The sequence below is a fragment of the Hippocampus zosterae genome, chromosome 17 (assembly GCF_025434085.1).
Source record: "Hippocampus zosterae strain Florida chromosome 17, ASM2543408v3, whole genome shotgun sequence".
Taxonomy (NCBI): domain Eukaryota; kingdom Metazoa; phylum Chordata; class Actinopteri; order Syngnathiformes; family Syngnathidae; genus Hippocampus; species Hippocampus zosterae.
In genome coordinates this window covers 13,845,481-13,866,175 of record NC_067467.1, presented here as the reverse complement: position 1 = coordinate 13,866,175, position 20,695 = coordinate 13,845,481, and the positions used below count along the sequence as shown (strand labels likewise).

Genomic DNA, 20,695 nt, shown 5'->3' with positions numbered 1-20,695 from the left:
CAATTTCCTGTAAAGATACTCCGCTTAGTAGAACAGATCTCCGCTTAATAGAACAGGCCGTAAGCAATGAACATTGTAAACTAGTGGTTTTCGAAGTGTAGCTATCGCGATACTGTACCACTATCGCGAGAAAACGCGGTAGTTCTAGCCGTATACAGTAACAGGTAGCACGCGTCACTCCACGCATAGACACACGCATGTCACAATGGCTTCAACTTCATTCAAGAGACGAGGGCTATCACCTGCGGATAAGAAGGACATACTCAGACGATACGATGCATTGCCGGATTCTCAGAAGGTACGCCCGCGGTTTCCAGGACTTCCCTCTTATCCAGCGCATTGAGAGGGAAGTCAACCGCAAAATTACGGACTCCTGTTTCCAGACAAAAGTAACGAAATTTTTCTCGTGATTTGAGATGTTTGACTGAAGTTGATTAAAGTTGTTGTTTTGTTGTTTGATTAAAGATATGGACGTCCACAGTCGAAATATCTCTTCTAACTCGTCAGCAGGGGTTTTTCTGCGTGCATAACTTGGTCGTTGACGTGTCTGAAGGTGTACCTTCTAAAGTGTCTCCGGTTAATAGAAACTCCGCTTAGTAGAACAGAAGCGCTTCGGCCCAATGGTGTTCTATTAAGCGGAGTGCACTGTATATGAAAATACCACCCTTAGCGACCTTGTTTACATATATTTTTAATCTTGATCTTCCATGATTGAGATGCACAAGATTGATTTAAAGTGGCTCTTGTGCAATGATGAACAAAAAGTCGGTATTATTGTGTTTTAATATTGACAGAGATAAGCCAAAGGCAACAAAACTATTGATGAATCGCTGTGGTCTGGTTGCCTGCCCCGTGATGACATCAGTTAGTTGCAATACATCAGCGGCTATCCAGTTGTTGTAAATAAAGCAGATCATAGATGAGTGATTTTTTTTCAAGAAAATTTGAACTTGAAACAGTTGTTCATGTCACATTTCGGTTTTTCGGTCTGGCCAGCAGGTGGCAGGAGCGGTCTCTCTAGCACACCTGCTGGCAATCATTAATCAATAGAGACACTATTTAAGGACTCCTACGTTCGACACCTGTTGTGGGAGTATTTTTTATGGCATTGCTTACCTCGTTGCTCATTGACTAGTGGCTTTTGACCTCGTCGTGTTTTCGTGTGTAGTCTCGGTACCAAGTTTGTGTGTAAGTACCATTTTGTTTTGATGATCTGGCTTTTCTCGCGTGTACAAAGTGTTACATAGTTTTTCGTTCGTAGTTTGTGGCTTTACTTTCCTTTTCTTGCTCTTTTGTGCAAGCTCCTTTTGTTAGTCGTTTTTGATTTACCCCCTGGTCCTCATTGTGGACCAGCACTTTATGTTCTCGCTTATTTCCGATTCGATTTGGACATTAAATTGTCTTTACATCGGAGACCTTGTTTTTGTCTACGTTTTTTGGATCCCCCTCCCTAACTCGGTTTACCCGAGTTCGTAACAGTTCAATCCTCAATTTCGACAAAGGGGTTCGACTCCCACACTTTTCTTTCTGCTCCAGATTTTAACCAAGATCGCCTTAAACCACATATTTAACGAGGGGTACGCATCAGAAGTCAAATACCACTGAAAAGACTGAAATGAATTTTGTAAAGCACATGTTGCAAGCCAATCGCAGGGCACAACCATTCACGCTCACAACTAGGGACAATTTAGAGCACAGGTGTAAAACTCATTTTTGTGACTCTTTAATTCCAACTTTGGAGTTATGTCTTCCCTCGGATTCGCTGTTAGGACAGTGAAACTGAATAAATGTTTAATTATTAATTACTTGTATGCAACAATTTGATGGATTACTAGTTTTCAAATCAGTCAAGTCAACTGTTTGTCCATTAAATTAGGTTTAAAGTTCTTTTTTTCCAGACAATGGTCTTTTTTTGGAGAAGAGAAAGACATTTAACGAGCTGACAGTTTTGGCTGTCACTTCAGCCTTTGTCTGAGCTGTCACTGCTTCCTTGTGACTCTCAAAAACAGCTGTTTGTTGTTTGTCCAATTATTGTTTACATGAGTGTCAACAGGTTAACAAAATGATTGCAAAATCTCAATGTTATATGTAATGTTATATGTTTATTCCACATGAAAAATTTTACATTTCATTACAAATTTTAGTAAGGATCATGGAAGTTGACTCATATGATGTGCATTCAGGGGGCCACATAAAATGACGTGGCGGGCCACATCAGGCCCCTGGGCCTTGAGTTTGTCATCTGTGATTTTGAGTATAACATGAACCTTTTTTTTAATGTTTTGGTATTCGTAGAAAACCCACATAGCAAGGCCGTAGTCTAAGCCTGCATCTCTCCACTGTGAAGTGGATGTGCTAACCAGTCGACAACCATTTAAAGTAAATAATGCTCCAAATTTTGTGATTTACTTTGAATATTTTACAATGTTTAGACTGGACCAACTAGTCTTTTTCAATGAAAATGTTCTCTATGAAATGTACTTTGTATTAGTACTAAAAATAATTCATGTTTACATCTGTAGTCATGAGTAATTTTGTTGTGGAATGTGATACAGTTGACTTTACCTTTACAAAATGTATTTCAGGATTTCAAAACTTTTGAAAATACCCAAAATATATGATTTACATTTACCCAATTAAAGTGCTTGCAAATTGTTGCCTCGAGTTCTAGAGCTTATTTTTTTACACTAAATCAGGGGTGTCAAACATATTTCACATTGTGGGCCACATACGGCCTCGGTAGATGTCAAGGATGTAAATGGGCTGGACCATTAAAATTATACCATACTCTGCTATAAATAACCAATATCATGTCTTTCCTTTGTTTTGGTCTAAAGAAGCATGAGAACATTAGGAAAATTTTGACATTTAATGAACATATCTATTACAAAACATTTCATGAAGCACCTTAGATTTCCTTAGACAAACGTGCAATTTACTTTTATCATTCACATACATGCATTGCAACTGATCCCGCTGATTGTACAAAGACACAAAGCTTTAACAAGTAATTGGTATTGAAAAATATAGTAATGCACTTTAAAATGAAACGAGATTTATAAAGAAAGGAATTTTTAAACCATTTACACATGTGCATGTAAAATGTAAATGTAATCCCTCCCTACATTCGAATCAGAGTGCGATTAAATGTGTAAACTGTGTACATACATCTACTGATGCCTAGTCTGGACACATCATCAGTGATGTTCCTGGATTCACTGGACGTTTCGGGTCTTTCAACTAGCTAGCTACCATGACTCCATGGATCTCCTCTTTTGAGCCACAGCCATCTTGAGGCTCTTTCTGCCGCTTCAGTGGTATTGCGGATGGCTCTCCTTTTCCTCTCTCCATCGATGCCTAAACTACAGTAGGCTCTGGCCAAGGAACGGGCTGCAAATCCTCTGCAACCAACCTCCACAGGGAAACACCTTGCTCTCCAACCAGCCAGCTGGCAGTCGCTGACCAGTCCTGCGTACTTGGAGAGCTTCCTCTCAAAGGCTTCTTCCAAGCGATCTTCCCACGGCACTGTCAGCTCCAGCAGCACTGCTTGTTTGGTGGACTCCGATACGAGGACAATGTCAGGTCGTAGGGTGGTAACTGCAATATGGCTGGGGAACTTCAGCTTTTTTTCAAGATCCACCAACAACTGCCAGTCTCTTGCAGATGTCAGGATGCCTGCAGATGATGTTCTGCTGGCCGCGGTAGGCTAAAGAATAAGTATTCACATGTCCTTGATAGTGTCTGCTGTGTCGGGTCTGCCTCAGTGACAGACTGAGACTGCTGTTGTCTTCTCTGTTCAAAACAATGTTGTCATCTACTCTGATCAAAACATTGTTTCTCTGGCGGATACTCCATGAATTGCACCTTATTAAAATATTAATTCTGTGTCTTTAATGGATTTTATGACTTTTAAATTATCCTGAGGGCCTGATCGAACCTCCTTGGGGGCCGGTTCCGGCCCGCGGGCCGTATTTTTAACACCACATCCCTTAACCAAATTAGTTGATCTCCGCGTTTTCGCTCATTTTTCCCCCTTTTTTCAACATTAAAAATATATTTTAGCATGCGCGTGTACTCGCGCGCGCGTGTGTGTGTGTGTGTGTGTGTGTGTGTGTGTGTGTGTGTGTGTGTGTGTGTGTTTACGTTAGTGCACGCATGTTTGTATGATTGCAGGGTTTTCCTACTCATTTTTGTTCCAGGCCACATTGCAGTTCGGGGTCCCATTAGTCAGCCGTTATGACTGTGAACCAGATAACGAAAATAGAATCATCATATTATTACAGCCACAATAAATTGATGAACCCGTTTTGAAACACAAAGTCAATGAAACAAGTTTGTTCGACGTTTCAACTTTGTCATAAAATAATAATCAAATAAAAAAAGGGCATGATCAAGGAAGCGACAAAGATGGACACTTCTTGCTCCGGAGAAATAACGCAGCAAGCAGCTGGCTTTGTTTTTGTTTTGTTTTTGCTTTAACTGAATGGGTTCAGTTTGTTGATTCTTTTTAGAGCATGTTCACGTTTTATATATCTTGTTTGTTTCTCATTTTCATAATATCGAACACTAAAACCGCCACTTGTGGATCTAAGTGGACCTCACATGAAAAAAATTGAACATTTAAATTGAACGTGAAGCCGCGGAAAGACGTTACGTTCGAGCGCGTCGGGATAAAGGCGAGAATTGTTATTGTGGATAGAGCCTGTTAGTATTTCCGTTTTGAAAACCTGTGTCATTTCTATATTTGTCTTTCATTATACTTGTGTGGCATTTATTTTTACTGCGGTTCAAATAAAGGAGACGCCTCGAAATTTGCGAAATGTGATTGCTAAAGTCCAATTCAAACAGCATTTCCCCCCTGAACGTTCACAATAGTAAAATGTACTTTGAAGACGTGATCCGTTGTTTTAAAATGCCGAAATGTAAATTGCACTCATATTTTTAATGCTGCCTTCGTTCTTAAACGGTGGATTCAACGAATTCCACGTTTTGATATTAGGCCTGCACGCAGGAATATTACAATTTTCTGAAAACTGCAAGTATTTAAATTCATTTTCCAATTATATTCGAAGTGTGCCAATTTGAAATATTCATAATAAAACTGAAATGCAGGTTTTTTTAAACACATCATTTTTTAAAAATGAAACTGCTGTTTTTTTTTAAATTTGTCTATTGTGTGTGAGTGTGTGTGATAGTGTGTGTGTGTGTGTGTGTGTGTGTGTGTGTGTGTGTGTGTGTGTGTGTGTGTGTGTAAAATAATGCGTCGGGTGAATTATTTCCAAAATGACGTATACAAACAGCAGCAGATTGTCTAATTGGCTTGCATATTGGAAAAATAAAAATGTAAAGCGCGCAAAAAGACATTTTTACACAATTTTTTCATTTTATTTTTTTTAACTGTCATAACTTTCCTTTTTTTTATTTGAAATCCTCAGATGAAAGCATATTGTAGTTACTTTTATTAATTGATCAAGAGTTTAATCAAATATGTGAGGGAACCAAGAGAGCATATCAGCAGCAGGATCGTAATAATAATAAAATAATACAAATAACAACAACAAAAAACACTCCCGCGCACTCCAATTTCAAGAAAATTTGAATGTGCAAGATCAACGTAACTTGGAGGAAGGCGTTCATATTTAAATGTGGACCAAGATCATCATCACGATGGAAGCGGAAAGATCGTATGCTGACGATAAAGAAAACAGTTTCTTTTGGATAGCGGTGTAGCAAACTAACGTGTCATTATGTCGTATATTTTGGCCCGACATGTTTTTTCCCGTTGGCCTATATAAGATGGCAATATCCCTTCCTGACTCCGAAAACAAGATTTACAGTAATTACCACATATTAAGGACAAAAATGTCTTCGAATTTCGTGAGAGTTTAGCTCTTAGGCAGCTATCTACTTGAGGTGGAATTATTGACTGTGAAATCAGATGGACAGATGTATGCAACGAATTCAATTTTAACCAAAACGTGGGGCTCAAAACCACAATTTAAGGAGCCCAACGCCACATTTGTGGTCTCTACTGCCGCTTTTCCAAACCGTGCGTGCCCTCTTCGATCTTCATAATCTCCCCACTGCAGCTCTGAAAGCTTATCTAATGCATCCTCAAAAATAATAATTAATAACCGTGATGGTCTAACGAGATATGCGGAGCTCACATTTGGGTAATGAAAGCCATACATTAGATTTATTAGACTGATTAGTAACCTGTCCAGAGTTCAACATTGGGATCATTTTGAAAAAAAAAAAACAAGCCTTACATTGTCCTTTGATAAGAAGTCAGCATGCAGGAAGTCCAGAATCAAGTCGTCCCACTTCTCCGATCTGTTGTTGGGCCTTCATCTCTTAAACAACAAAGTACGGAATTACATCCCTTCAACGTGACTCCTGGCCTTGAGTCAGCGGGCGTTTTATTCCGTTCCACCGGGGAAGTTGATATGACGAGGACTCCCTCGGACATCCCACACCCAAGAGGTGTTCACTCGGAGCAGCCTGACCGCTGAATGAGATGTGCACTTTTCCCGAGCAAGAAATAAGGCTGCAACAATCCCAGTAGTGTTTACAGTCTGCACTAGAGCAAGTCATATATCAGCACTATAAAACCTTAAGCAATCGCCATGAATTTTATTATGGCTTAAACGCACTTAAAAAAAATAGTTGAAGAAGTGCGTGTTGCCGGCAAAGGCAAGGGCATGACCGCGTGGACTGTCTTAATGGTGCTCGTTAACAAAAAAATGACTCTTAAAGCGCCAATAAAACAATGGCAGAGGGATTTTGTCATGCAGACGCGGAAACGGGAAACATGTACATGTGTGAATTGCTTCGTGGGAAGAAAAAAAAGTGTTTTGGTAAAAAAAAAAAAGCTTGATTCTGCAGTCCACTCTAACGTCAAATCAGATTCGTGAGAGAGTCAACCGGAAATTGTGAGTGAATGTGGTTTGCTTTGGATACAAACGAATGGGGGAAAAAACGTAACAGGACAATGTATTGTGAAAAAAATCGCCTTTTTCCACTGTAATCCCCACTCGTCAAAAGGCTTCACGAATTTAGATATCCACCGTGCGTGCATAGACGCCAAAGAGGAACTGGTACACGATCTAAACATGGACATCTATGCAGGATTCGAGAAGGGGTTCTATTAGCTGGGTGAGGGGGGGGGGGGTGAGAGGGCTTGATTTACGCACCATCGAAGCTTTAACCCTTTGTCGTCAATGGCCAATCGGTTTCTCTGAGAATGAAGGCTGCAACACTTGTTTCACAAGCGAGCAACTTGCTTCGAAAGAAAGAAGGGGGCGGGAGAGGCAGAGAAGGGGGGCAGCGGTGGGGGGGGGGGGGTTGTCAGAGAGAGAGAGAGAGAGAGAGAGAGAGAGGCGAAGTAGCAAAGGGCAGATGAGGAGAAGAGGGAAAGAGGAAAAATCTCCACATGTCTATCTTCTTGTTCTCCATTTAAGTGAAGTCGTAGTGTTTTCCCAGAGAATGTCCGAGAATGTCTATTTCTGGGACTCTGAGCAACTATTACGTGGACTCCATCATAAGTCAAGAAAGCGATGAACTCCCGGCCCCGGCTCATTTTCCCAACGTCCAGTTTTCCGGCTCCAGCTCGGCCGCCGCTGCAGCGGGCGGAAGACAGCCCGGCTCGGCGGCACCACCGGAGCATCCGCTCCCCGAGTCATATCCGTCGTGCAGCTTCCAGCCAAAGCCCCCGCTCTTCTCATCACCCTGGAGTCCATTCAGTCCGCACCACCATGGGGCGAGCGGTCTTCCGACGGTCTACCACCCGTACATACCGACACAGCACGTCCCTTCCACGGACACTCGCTACCTCCGCTCGTGGCTGGAATGCGCGCCGCCGCGCGGGTCCGACTGCTTCCCGGGCCAGGGTCAGAGCGGCCAGGTCAAACTGGAGCCCCAGCCCGGCCGTCCCGGCGTGGAGACCCCAAACAAAATCGGCGGACAGAACCAGCTGGAGAGCGCTACTTACATCCTGGAGTACCGATCGGCGGCTCCGCCCGCCGCGATGCCCGGTGTGGCTTTCGGAGAAAATAACGACTCTTGCGAAGGGAGCGAAGACAAAGAGGGCCTAGATCAAAGTAAGTTGTTCGGGCAGGAAATGGCACTTTGACAAAAGACACGCGATGATTGGGGAGAGGGATTGTAAATACTTTTAATGCTGCTGTAAAACAAGAACAAAGACCTGGGGGAGGCAAAGCCACTTTGCGCTGTCGAACTATTACAGCTAAGACCAAGATAGGATAGTTGGTCCTGTGTCACAGACCTCTGGAAACAGTCCGACATTTGAACTAAATTAGACTCTGACTGATGTTATGTTTGATGTTTGTGATTTTCTTAACATATCGTCCTATAAAGAAAGTGACAAAACATTGATGAGCCGTTCATCAACTCTACCTTCATAAGCCATAGAAAGTACTGACTTCTCAAAATACAATCAGTTTAAGTTCTATTATTATTACACATCGCATTATGCAATGTCTCGTTATCTCTCTCTCTCTCTCTCTCTCTCTCTGTCTTTGTGTGTGTGCCTCTCTCTCTCTCCCTCTCTCTTTCTCTCCCCCCTCTCTCACTCACCCTTTCTAGTCCTCTTTCAAACACGTGCCGTTACATCGATATAGTTATCAATGTAGTTCTTTTATTTTAGGGCCCTAAATTAAAAAAAGTAATAAAAGTCCCCTAGGGGCATTAGGTCTTTCACCACTATCACAAAAAAGTCAGTTTAATTAATTAATTTATTTATTTCAAATAAACCAGATCGAATACTGTATGTCGTAACTCATCCTTTGTTCTGTACAGGATGGCGTCCTTACCTTATATTGAAAATGTCAATATTAAAACTGAGACAGAAGCAAATAAAGATCGGTAAACAAAAGTCCAGACCGTATCGTTTCCATCTGTAGTTAAGAAATAGTTTTATTCAAAATATTTGTTCCTTTATCCCAAACTTTTTCTTTGATTTACTAAATTAACATTTGTCCATGATTATAAAAATAGAATGTGGATTACAAATTTAAAACTCGAAATTCGAAGGTCATGTTTTCTATGGTTATTGCATTAATTATGATTATTGTTAGTGTTATTGCAATTATTTCTTCTAGTAGTGGTGGTGGTGATGCTGTTTTATCCTGTACCTTAACCCTTTCATGCCCCTATAACCTGACAACATGATACGCTATCCATTGTAGTAACCGCTATCCCTGAAAGGGTTAAAAGGGCAATTCCTTAATTTCACAGCACATCTGCCTTCAATTGTGACATTTGGGGTTCAAACCTTGGCTGAGTTTGCATGTTCCCTCGATACATGCACAGGTGCAATGGCCTCCCCACATTAAAAAAAAACCCAAAACATGCATGTTCGGTCAAGTGAAGACACTAAATTGTCCGTGTTGTTTGAATGCGAGTGATGATGAGCACTCCATGGGGGACCTGCAGCCTGTCGGCCAAAGTCAGTTTGGATGCTTCATATCACCCATCAGTGAGATCAGCTCCACCTCACCGTGACCAAATGAGGCCAAGCGGCAGGATGAAAAAAAAATAAATTGGAGTGCTTGAATATTGGGAGGTTGACCAAAGAAAAGTCGGGTCGCTGAATCACGCGTCATACTTTTTGAAGGCCGGATGATTTTAAATCCCTGTCTGCATATGCTTTTAATCCAGCACTTTAACTGAACTTCCTTCTGGGGTTTGGCCTCCAACATGAACTTTGAACATCGAATACTTCAGTTGGAGGTCAAAGATGTCTTGGTTTTAGTTTTCTACATTATTTTCCAAAGTTGACTTATTATTGGTGGATCCAAAAATATCTCCTGGAATGATAGACTATGTGAGGCCCACTGCCTGCTCAACCATTCAAATGTGCAATGTCAAAAGGAGTGTCAGTTATGTGCTCCGCTCTTGGTGTGTATACGTACATAACGGCCAATGTTGAAAGGCTTCTATACTGTAGTCCATATCTGATGTATATAATCTATCTATATATCTATATAATCATCTACATTCATCCCACAGTACCCTGCCTAGCTCTCTATGGTCAACTTGTGGCTGTTTTGCCCTGGTCTGTGGAATGGGTTGACATTTAGGAGAAGATGCTTATTATCTTTCTTTTTGCAATGCAAGTAAGTCACCACTACTGTCGCGTATGTAGCAATTGCCAGCAGCTGGACCGCTTGGCGGCGTGCATTCAAATGTAAACGGACTTGATAGACGCATACCTTGTAAACATTTGGTCCTCTTTAATGTTTGCAATTTCAAATGTATAACAAGTGCATCTTTGATGAGCCCTTTTAGGGACAGCGGTTACTACAGTGAACATCTTATCATTTTGTCAGGTTAAGATAAGATAAGAAAAGCTTTATTAGTCTCGCAACGGAGAAATTCCCAATTCACAGCAGCAAAGTTAGGACAAGAAGAAGTAGAAGAACAAAATATAGGAGCTGCTGAAAAGGCAGCCACTCTCACGGCGCCATCTTGAACTCAAAATAACACAACACCACACATAAGGCGCAGACAGTTGTGCAATCTTAATCACTTTTCCTGCTGGAAAAAAAAAACACTTTTACAGGGCGTATGAAAAGGTTAAATGTTGGTTAGAGTCCATTTTTGGCTAACACTGTTTTGCGGTTACGAAGGGTGCGCGTAATGAATTTGTTTTTCCGGTGTGCAAGCCAATCACAAGCAAAGGGAAGGTAATGTTCTATTTTCTGTCACTATTCTTGATCTGATTATTTTAGATTCAGGGTCTCAAAGTATCGTTCATACAAATCTATACTGAAATGAAGACTTCTTCAGCATTAGCACAGTCTAGGCAATGAAGACTCAACCCACGTCCCATCTTCAAACATCGCATCAGCGTCGTCGCAGAAGAGGAAGTCTGTCATAAACCGAGAAGCCCCTGTAGTTTTGCGTCGTTGGTATTTATTGGCAAGCTCTAGGTTTGGTGATTTCCCCAAAGGTATAACACTTTTTAAAAATGGCCACTATATGTGGAGAGTATAGACCAGAAGGAGAGAGCTACCTTTCAATATAACGCACTAATTAAATTGAGCATCCCGCAACAGATTAGTTTCACATTAGCGGTGCTGGGCAACCATCCAGAATAAACTACAATATTACACTTCAAATCTTTGCGCTGCTGTTTCTGTTTGCCGGCAGAGCTGGGGAAAATTATTACCTCTGAAGTTTATTAAGTTATCACAGGGTGAACAACCCCATTAATTGGCGTGCTGCTGTTGGTGGTTGGGTGAAGTGTAGAGGAGGGTGGGGGGTGGGGGGGAGGCAAGGATAAAATACGACAGAGAAATGTAATAACGTGCCTTGGGATATATGAGGGGTCAATTTCTGGTACTATTAGGGTGAAATTGCAAGCGAAGGGAGAAAGAGGCGAGAGAGGGGATGCGATATTAATCCAATAGGCGTCCGGCTCAATGTTTCCACGCAAGCTGCATTCATCATGGTGGACACGGGCAGGAAAAGACACATTGGTCAGCAATTGAATTTTTCATGTTGCACAGCCACGGGCGATAGTGGTCTCCTTTATGGGAGTATCAGTCCTTCCATCTCTGTGTTTGTCCACACCACATCTCAGCCGGACATTTTCGTTAACAGCTACAAGAAGACGGGAAGAGTGGATGACCAACACACATATTCTCCCTGGCCGCCTTCTTTCCAATGCTCATAATCTTTTCCTATCCTCTCCGTAGTGCACCGCCCTCAAGAGCATTCTGTCAGCCCGAGCGACAACCACGGTTGTGGCGAATCTTAAACAGTAATGAATTGTTCTAGAAGCGATTATACATGACTTTAAAGCACCCACTTTAGCGAGTGACACAAGTACAGCACACCCCGGTCTCGTCATCAATCTTCTGCTCACCTCCCTACTAGGCATTATTTTCCCTGAGAAGAAATCAATACCTTACATTTGGGCCATGTTGGAGGAAATTGATTACGCAGCGTATTAAGGACGTGTGAACTCATGATGGTCAACGGACTCATTCTTGGGTAAAAATGAAGAGCGGCAAAGACGTGATGGCTCTCTTGACTTTTTCCTCTGCGATGTGTTGACGTTACATTTTGACGGGATTGTTAAACTCCTCTCTTATACTTGGCTTCACAGGTGAAACTGATATTTTGGTTTTGAACGTTTGTCCTCGCTGCTTTTAAAATAAGATAAGATATCCTATATTTGTCCCACACCGGTGAAATTTACAGCCTCCAGCAGCAAGAATACTTTTGTACTTTCAAAATAAGAGGAATAATTGTCAAGTTGAACTGCAATCAAATTTAAAAAGGAAATTGAGAGTTTTGTTTCACTTGGAAAAAAGAGAAAGCAAACTGCAGATCAGTGCAGGTTAACTAAGACGTATGGAGTCATTCCTCTTTTCTAAGATAACAAAGTGTCATTCATGCATTTTATTTTTTACCATGCACAAAAAAAAAATGTTCAATGTCAGTATTAACATTGCCTTTTGGGAATTGTGTGCTCTAAAATATATGGAGTACCATCAAAAACATACATTTCCAAAGCATAGTTGTGTGCATTCCCGTTTGTGTAGAAATATAAACGTCACCGCCTATCGTAAATATGCTATCAGATTGCTCTGGGTGGCGTTGAAATATATTGTCGTTTTTATTTCCTGCTGGCTTTGTTTAAATTCTGAATTCATTTCACGCCGCAAAGGCAATCTGGTTCTTGCAAATAACAAGCCGGGGGTGAGATATCGAAAGAAAGACATTAAAAAGCACCGTGGGACTATATCTGTTTAATTGAGGCATCAGTTTGGACGCAGTGAACCATGAGCGGTGTCAAATGAAACAGCCGCTGATATGCTTCTGTCGGAAATGTGACCCTTGATGACAACATTCGATGTATGACGCACGGTAGAGCAAAACGATGTTGTTGTTTATTTATTTTGAATTTGGGATCGATTATTTACTTTTTTTTAATGCACACTATGTATACTTCTCCTTCTTCCAGACGACCCCTCCGCCAATTGGTTACACGCGCGCTCCTCCAGGAAGAAACGGTGCCCGTATACGAAATATCAGACGCTGGAGCTGGAGAAGGAATTTCTGTTCAACATGTACCTGACGCGCGACCGGCGCCATGAGGTGGCGAGAGCGCTCAACCTGACGGAGAGGCAAGTCAAGATCTGGTTCCAAAACCGGAGGATGAAAATGAAGAAACAGAGCAAGGATCAACCCAAGGATTAACGGGATTTACGCGAGCGCGTGCACGCACTGAAAATACCACACAGACGGACTTGCACGCTCATACAGTCTACGTTGTTCGACTATAGTAACATAACCTGCAACCTCAAAGGAAATAAGAAAAAAAAAAACCCCAACGCGTTACTGCTGATTCCATTCTATTTTACCCACACGACCGATCGTTTGTTTTGTTACGTGTGCTTTACGGACGATCGCGTTTGGAAAGCATGATGTGTATATTTGCGAGTTATCGTCTTCTCGGGAAATTGACGGGTATACACGGACTATCCTCATAGACAGAGATGATTTGTTTTTAGACTTGAACGGAGTAACACTCGTCCGTGCACTTTTTGTATTTACTGTCGTGTCACTCGCGACCGGGCGCACGAGGTGCGGAAAGCAGGAATTCGCGAGGTCACGAATAACGGGGATTTTCCGTTTTTAATACCATGAATACGGAGCGGGTGGCACACGCTGATAACATATTCTCGGTTTAGACCTAGTAATGAGCAGATTTACAGTGTTAAATCTTTTTTACCACCGGGCAGTTAAAAAGCTGTTGTAAATGTAATATTATCGATGCGTTCTTAATTCGATGTGGCAGGCGCTCATTTCCTTAAATTAAAAATTAGCGGTGGTGGTGGTGGGGTGGGGGTAGATTTCAAACGATTTCATTGTTATTGTGAGCCACAGAGGCAATGCGTCTGTCTTTGGTTTGCCCAGGCCACGAACAAGGGCTGTCGACCCCCCCCCCCAAACTAGTTGCTGATTTCCGATGCTATTATACAAAACGAACCACACACTGAAAAAAAAATCTCTTTTCAATGTCGCTGTTGCATTTTCAGAAAGGCGCTCTATTTTTATACACTAAATAAACATCTGCTATGCAAGTACAGTACTTTAAAAATACAACATCGGACTGAAGAAAGGGCCAATCCATTTCAAGAATATTTTTTTTTCAATCGCAGAATTAACGTTATTTTTCTGGTAATGTCATCGCTCGGGGCTGTATATGTCAACATCATTCAACAAAACATACACTAGGTTTATGTACAGTTTTATTGATCGGAGAGTTGATGAAAAAGGCCACGTTAGAAGGTCATCTTGTTTTATGATATTTGAAGTGTTGTCGTATTCAAATGGCGCGCGGTGGCAGTTTTATGAGCAGACCATAAACAAGACATCGGCGTTGGAGGCGAGTCTCTTGTCCACAAGTCTTTGCGAAGTGAAGCGCTCTATCCAGACACTTGACGCACAGCGTCAAATCCGATAATTCAGGTTCAAATGTTTACATTGTTTGCGCATGCCTCAAGTCGCTCTTATATTTGCTATGTTCGTTCACTCTTTGTCAGTGGCGAAACTTCCACAGGATAATGCTTGCAAAAAAAAACACATTAAAGCTGTTTAAGAATGTGATATTTCTAATTTATTGTACATAAAGTGAGTAACTTGTCTTTTTGAGAATGACTTCAATGGTCTAATTTGTCCTCTCGTCAAGCAAAAATCCTAATTTCCTTTTGATATTGTCGTTTTTTAAATATCTGTGAGTCTAAACTATCTCTTCTCGAGTCAGTCATCCTTCTGCAGTTATTTGATTTAAAGTTTACCCCGACACTGAAAAGTAGTTTGACCCAGATTGAAATATAGGCCTACTTTCAATTATTACCTCCATCGGCGGGCGCGTCATATTTACACTCCATGTTATGACTGAAGGGCAACGTTTACACTTTTCTTGATATTTAATATCGTATTCAACGCGGAAACTGGAATCCGTGGTGAAGGTTGACAGGCGTCCCGCCTAATAATGGAGCTTTTAACCCCCCCCCCCCACGTCCCCCATTAATATGATCGTCTCTCCCTTTTTCAGCGTTGTCACTGGTTTCTCTCATGCTAGATTCCTATTAAAGAGACTTAATTAATTTCAGCATTATTTCCTTTGATTGCCTTGCACGCGACTAATTTGATATACGGTAGGCCATGTGAAAACAAATTGGGAACGGAATGAGTGCGAGGTTCGTTAACAACTGGGCGTTGCTATATTTAAGAAACGACGCGATTCGCTTTTGTTGCAAATTGCAAAAGCCAATGAAAATAACTGTTTCGTTTCAGTCCCTCGTCAGGTTTCATTTTGGGTATCTGTGGGAAGAACAGAGGAGGGGGAGCGCAAAGACGTAACTTCATATGACCGCAAATGAGGAGGAAGGAGAGGATGAACCCGCATGTGTTTAAAATATGGGTCTCCTCGGCTGCACGCTGGAGTTGAAAGGAGAGGGGCGTCTGTTTGGCTGCAACACCAAAAGACCGTCATAAAGCCATAAACGTCGCAACCCCCACACGCAGTTGATCGGCGCATTCATTCGAGGCGTCGTCACCCTTCCGTTGGGATCCCGCGGGAGGGAGGGAGGGAGGTTGTCCTTGTTTTGGCTTCTGAATTCGGAAGACCTCAACACTCGCTCGAAACATTCAACGCTTACCTTGTCGCATACAGTGTTGCAAGTATAACGATAATGCACATTTTATCCATTCTTGTTCTTATCCGAATTAGAATGATATAATTCCAAAATGGCGGGACGAAAAGTCACAATATTCCACGATTTTCCCTCAAATAATATGCAGAGGCAAATCCTCTCAGGAGAACATAATCATGCTTTACTGATGAATTAAAATATTCGTAAGAGAGTCTATAAACTTCGAATCATTCCGCAATCCTAAATATTCAAAATGGGATTGTGTTTCTGAGACATCTTTGTCTCCCTCAAATTCCTTCTTAAAAAGGCATGCTCATTTGTTCGCTTGCCCCTGTGCGAATTCGTTCTTAATATGAAACGGGAAAACGTGTGGTGTGCATTACGCTGCAAGAGAGATTTCCCCTTCAGAGAGGAATAAAATGGATCATATTTTTTGAAGTGCACTGGGATTTTGGGGGAGGTTTCCGAATTTATGTTTACCTCATGACTCTTTATTTCAGAAGCACTTGAGAATCTATTTTTGAGTCTTATCATTGCTGTAACTCATTCAGTCAAGCGCATGTCAAATAAATAACATGAATAGAAATTATAAGTGTTTATATGGATTTAAATCTCCATTATTTTCTTCTGTGCTTGCCGCTACGTCCCACATCCCCTCCTACGTCCTCAAAACACCCCTTGATGGTTTAATAGAAGACTGTATTGAATGTAACTACTCGGGTTATCTCCCCCCCCCCCCCACCCGTCCCCCACTCCCACACACACTCCCACACACACACACACACATTCTTCTGTACGATTCACAATAGACTGACGAGTCCAACGTCTCTCAAAATCAACTAGGATAGGCTCACCATCAAAATATTGTCTATCGCTGGAGTCTCAAACTCAATTTGACTAAAAATTGAGTATGGGTGGATATGGGCCATGGCAAGTACTGCACAAAAAAGTGGTTCAACTATTCCAAAAAAGCACAACTCATCCACTCTTCTCGATCTTCGTGAACGGTTCAGAACATGAACAGGTTCTTCATAGCATTCGTAACACTTTCCCTTTTCTTCTCGGCTACTTTGCATTCTTTTCAACATTTATATAGGCGAGCAATGACATTTCACTCTGCATTTAAAACAAGTTAGAGAGCCCCTGTGCTCAACACCCAAAATCATTGCCTCTCCTTTTTTTTCTTGAAATTGACTGCTCTTGTTGCCAGCCTGAAAAGGACATGACTGGGACATGATGATATATCTTTTCCTTCCACTGGGTGTCACGTCAGAATTATGTTTTGCCGAAAGCTATCATAAGCCTCAGCTATGGCAGCCCATACTGTAAGTGATTAACACACACACACACACACACACACACACACACACACACACACACACACACGCACACACACACACACACACACACACACACACACACACACACACACACACACACGCAGACACACAATGCCCAAGGCAAAAAAGTTGGGGGCTGCCTAATATTTAACTTTCATGTCAAATATAGGGCCGTAAAATATCACTCATTGGCTCACAAATGGCCCACTGGCCTTGAGTTTAAGATCTTTGGTCTATACGGATGGATAATTATTTAAACTTTATAAAGTGCGAAACATATAACACTGGCACACTCGTTTAGAATATCTTTTGTGTGTTAACAGAATCAAAATTTAAATGTCATATGTAACACAACCATGAATATGGGCTGTTGCAAATGTGATTGTCCAAGGAGCACGCGCACACACACACACACACACACACACACACACACAAAATCAAACACATTCAATGTTGTGGTGATGCAAAATTGAGCATGCACGAGGGACAAGCAAAGCTAACATTTATATTCAAATCAATGAATAGAACTCCCAAGAATTCATCACACTCAAGAGCAAAGGTACTACGTACCAGGGGCGATTCTAAGATCATAGGTTTATGGCCTTGTCAAACGACACAACTTTTTGTTGTTGTTGTGCATGACGGTAACATTGTCAGACGAAAAATCATCGCTCTTTGTCTTGGACCGGGCAAAATGTCATTTTACAAGTCTATTGCCGACCAGACGTTGCCCATTTTGTTGCGTGCTTCCATCAAGATTCAGTCCATCGGCGCAGGTCCGTCGAGGAGGCGGGACAAGCAGCTGTCAAAGTCACGTCAGCAGAGCCATTGTGTGCATGTGCGTTGTTTGTATGTTCAGAAAAGGCAAAAAATAAATTTTAAAAAAGAAAAAAAAAGAGTCTGGACCCGTTCTTGGATGGTGGGGAGAGAGAGCAGTATGGACAGTTTGTTCTCCAAAAGAAACTTGAGGTAACAAATTGGTTTAATGACACAACGTTTGCTAATCAGCTCCGAGCTTTGCAATTAGCAAACGTAGTTGAAATGCTACGTATACTTTCCAGCATTTCCCCTTTTAGCTCAAGTCACATTTTAAAGACTGTACACCACATTGCGATTGTGTGCACCACGTCCAGTCTTTCGTCCTAAGAGGGCACTGTCTCCCTATTAGTCAAGGCCGAAGAACCAATCGAAGGACAACAAAGGACAAGTCACACTTGATGGCAAAACAAACAAAAAACATGACGTGAAGCATCCCAGACACCTGACAGCCAATTTCTTTTTATTTATTTATGTATGTACGTATGTATTTATTTCATTGGGACAGTGCACATTAATCAATGCAAGAATAAACAGTGTAAAAGCGCCAGGCTTAGCATAAATGCTAGTTTTCAGCCATAGTCCCAATAGTTGAGTATACTGTATGTCACACTACACGAGCTACGACGTGTCAAGACAACTCAAACTCGGCTACAAGACACTTCTGTCGGCTCAAAATTGGGCTACACTTCATGTCGTCTGACCTCGGCATTAGACGTGCTACAGAGAGGTCAGTGGGTGCTACAAAGACCTGGTGGGTGGAGGACTGTATGAGGGGGGTTTGGGTCTTTGGAGGAGTGTTGTGCATTAACCAGTGGGAGGTTGGGATGAGGTGCTTGCCACTCCCAAAAAGTGCGCAGGAAGTCTGCTAGTGAATATCTTAAGAGGGCTGCAAGGAAGCTGTGAATAAGGGGTTATTATCATCACCTGCCACCAGGAGGATCTTGGTTCAAGTCCTCCCAGCCAAACAACTGCGGCCTCCTTACGCACATCACCAATACCCCCAAACTTTGTGGGTGCCACGAGGGTGTGTTCAATGCAAAAGTAAAATTTTGTATGCATACATGACAAACACAAAATCATCATTATCATCATCATCATCATCATCATCATCAAAAGTTATTTAACCCTTTCAAGCACCCTGTAACATGCTAACATGATAAGATGTGCACTGTAGTAACCGCTGTTCATGAAAGGGTAAAATGAACCACAGCACTGGAGGAAAAAAATGTAATCATAAAATATTAACATATGGTAACATATGTGAGGCACATTGTCTTGTGGATGAAAAATGAGATGTAAATAAAGCTGCCTCGCCTTGCCCACTATCTGGGGAGGACAACTTTTGAACATACACGTTGATGGTATGCATGTTGCTGAGGTAAAGGTGAGCGCAACATTTTGTACATCTTTTTCTCGAAATGCAATTTCCTCCGTACTTCATCTCCTTCTCATCGAGTGAAATGAGTAAATCACGTTGTCCTATCATTACCTGCCTATGGAATGAATTCCATTGGTATATGATAAGCTTAGCCTATGTGGTTTTGAATGAGAGGTTAGCATACCTGTCAACTTTTCGGAGCGCCAACCTGTATAAACTACCAAAAAAATCCTTATAACATACCAAAGCATTTTATGTCAAAATAATGGCACAGAAAAAAAACCCATGAAATTTTCAATGATATTTATTGTAGATCTCCATAATACAATTTCTGGTTAATGTCTAATCATCATTCTACTTAGTGGCATTACTGTGTTCAGAGTTGCATTCCGGAAATGAAAGCATTCGAGTAGACGAGCAGCGTTCTGGGCAAAAGCAAACGGAACTACCTGTTGGGGGGTTGGGGAACACGGAAATTTTCAGAATCCATATGATTTGTGCGATACGGCCATATACGTAAGATTCACCACAGAATCCGTATGAACTATGGCTAAACCGTATGAGTTGACAGGTATGGGTTAGAGGTGACATCAAAAAAAAGAAACCGAATGCAAATGCAGTACGTAAAACCCAATCACGACTTTGTCTCTCTGTACCAACAGCCAAGGTGCAGATACTGTATGTAAGCAATGCATTTTACAGTTAACTATGATATAAACTGATAAATGACTCCAATTTACATCATTCGAGAAGGACAGACCACAGATCGAACACTCTTATCTGAACTCGGCTTTTGTTTGCTGTGGCTACTAGTCTGTAAGTACGCACACACACATTCACGTTTCACTTACCGGTAGCTAGACAGTAGCAGCTACGTAGGCTTTAATATGAACACATATACTTTGCATATGTTAGATTCTCTAATTCCAATCAAAAAAGGAGAAAGGCAGGTGTACTGTTTGACTACATATAAGGTTTCGTTGCTTGGAAAAAAAAAACCTTCTGCTCACTCCTACCAAGCAAAATGACTGAACGATAAAATGAAGCAAAGAGAAAAAAAACAACAACAGCCTGGTAATGATAATCATGTGAAGGTCACGATTGGTAGAAGATGAGGAATTGGCCACATATCCAGGTTACACTTACAAATTCACACGATGGTGGTCTCGTTCTGCACACAGTGCATATCAACTCGGCTTGCAAATGCGGGTGGGGTTTGTTTTTTGTTTGCAACGGCCTTCACCCTGGGCGGGTTGAACCGGCTTCTTCCTTGGCGCGCACGACATCCCTGATCATGGCGGCCCAAGCGCGGCGATCCTGTGCCAGGTCAACCGACAGCTTCAGCCAGTCCTGGTTCCACCGTCTCAGACCCACCAGCAAGGGGCCGGAAAGATACGCGAGGTCTTCTTTCATCGTGGTGGCCCAGGTCTTGACTTGTCCAACACGCCGCTTGCGCCAGGCTG

The 20,695-nt window shown here is 41.9% G+C and overlaps 1 protein-coding gene across 1 annotated transcript; it reads left to right on the top strand.

Annotated features, from left to right (window-relative positions):
- The first annotated feature begins 7,369 nt into the window (after positions 1-7,369).
- On the top strand, positions 7,370-13,653 carry hoxb9a (homeobox B9a). The gene is made up of 2 exons (XM_052049788.1): positions 7,370-8,099; positions 12,995-13,653. Exons 1-2 carry the CDS (start codon positions 7,496-7,498, stop codon positions 13,228-13,230), a joined length of 840 nt encoding a protein of 279 aa, XP_051905748.1. The 5' UTR covers positions 7,370-7,495; the 3' UTR covers positions 13,231-13,653.
- The last annotated feature ends 7,042 nt before the right edge of the window (positions 13,654-20,695 follow it).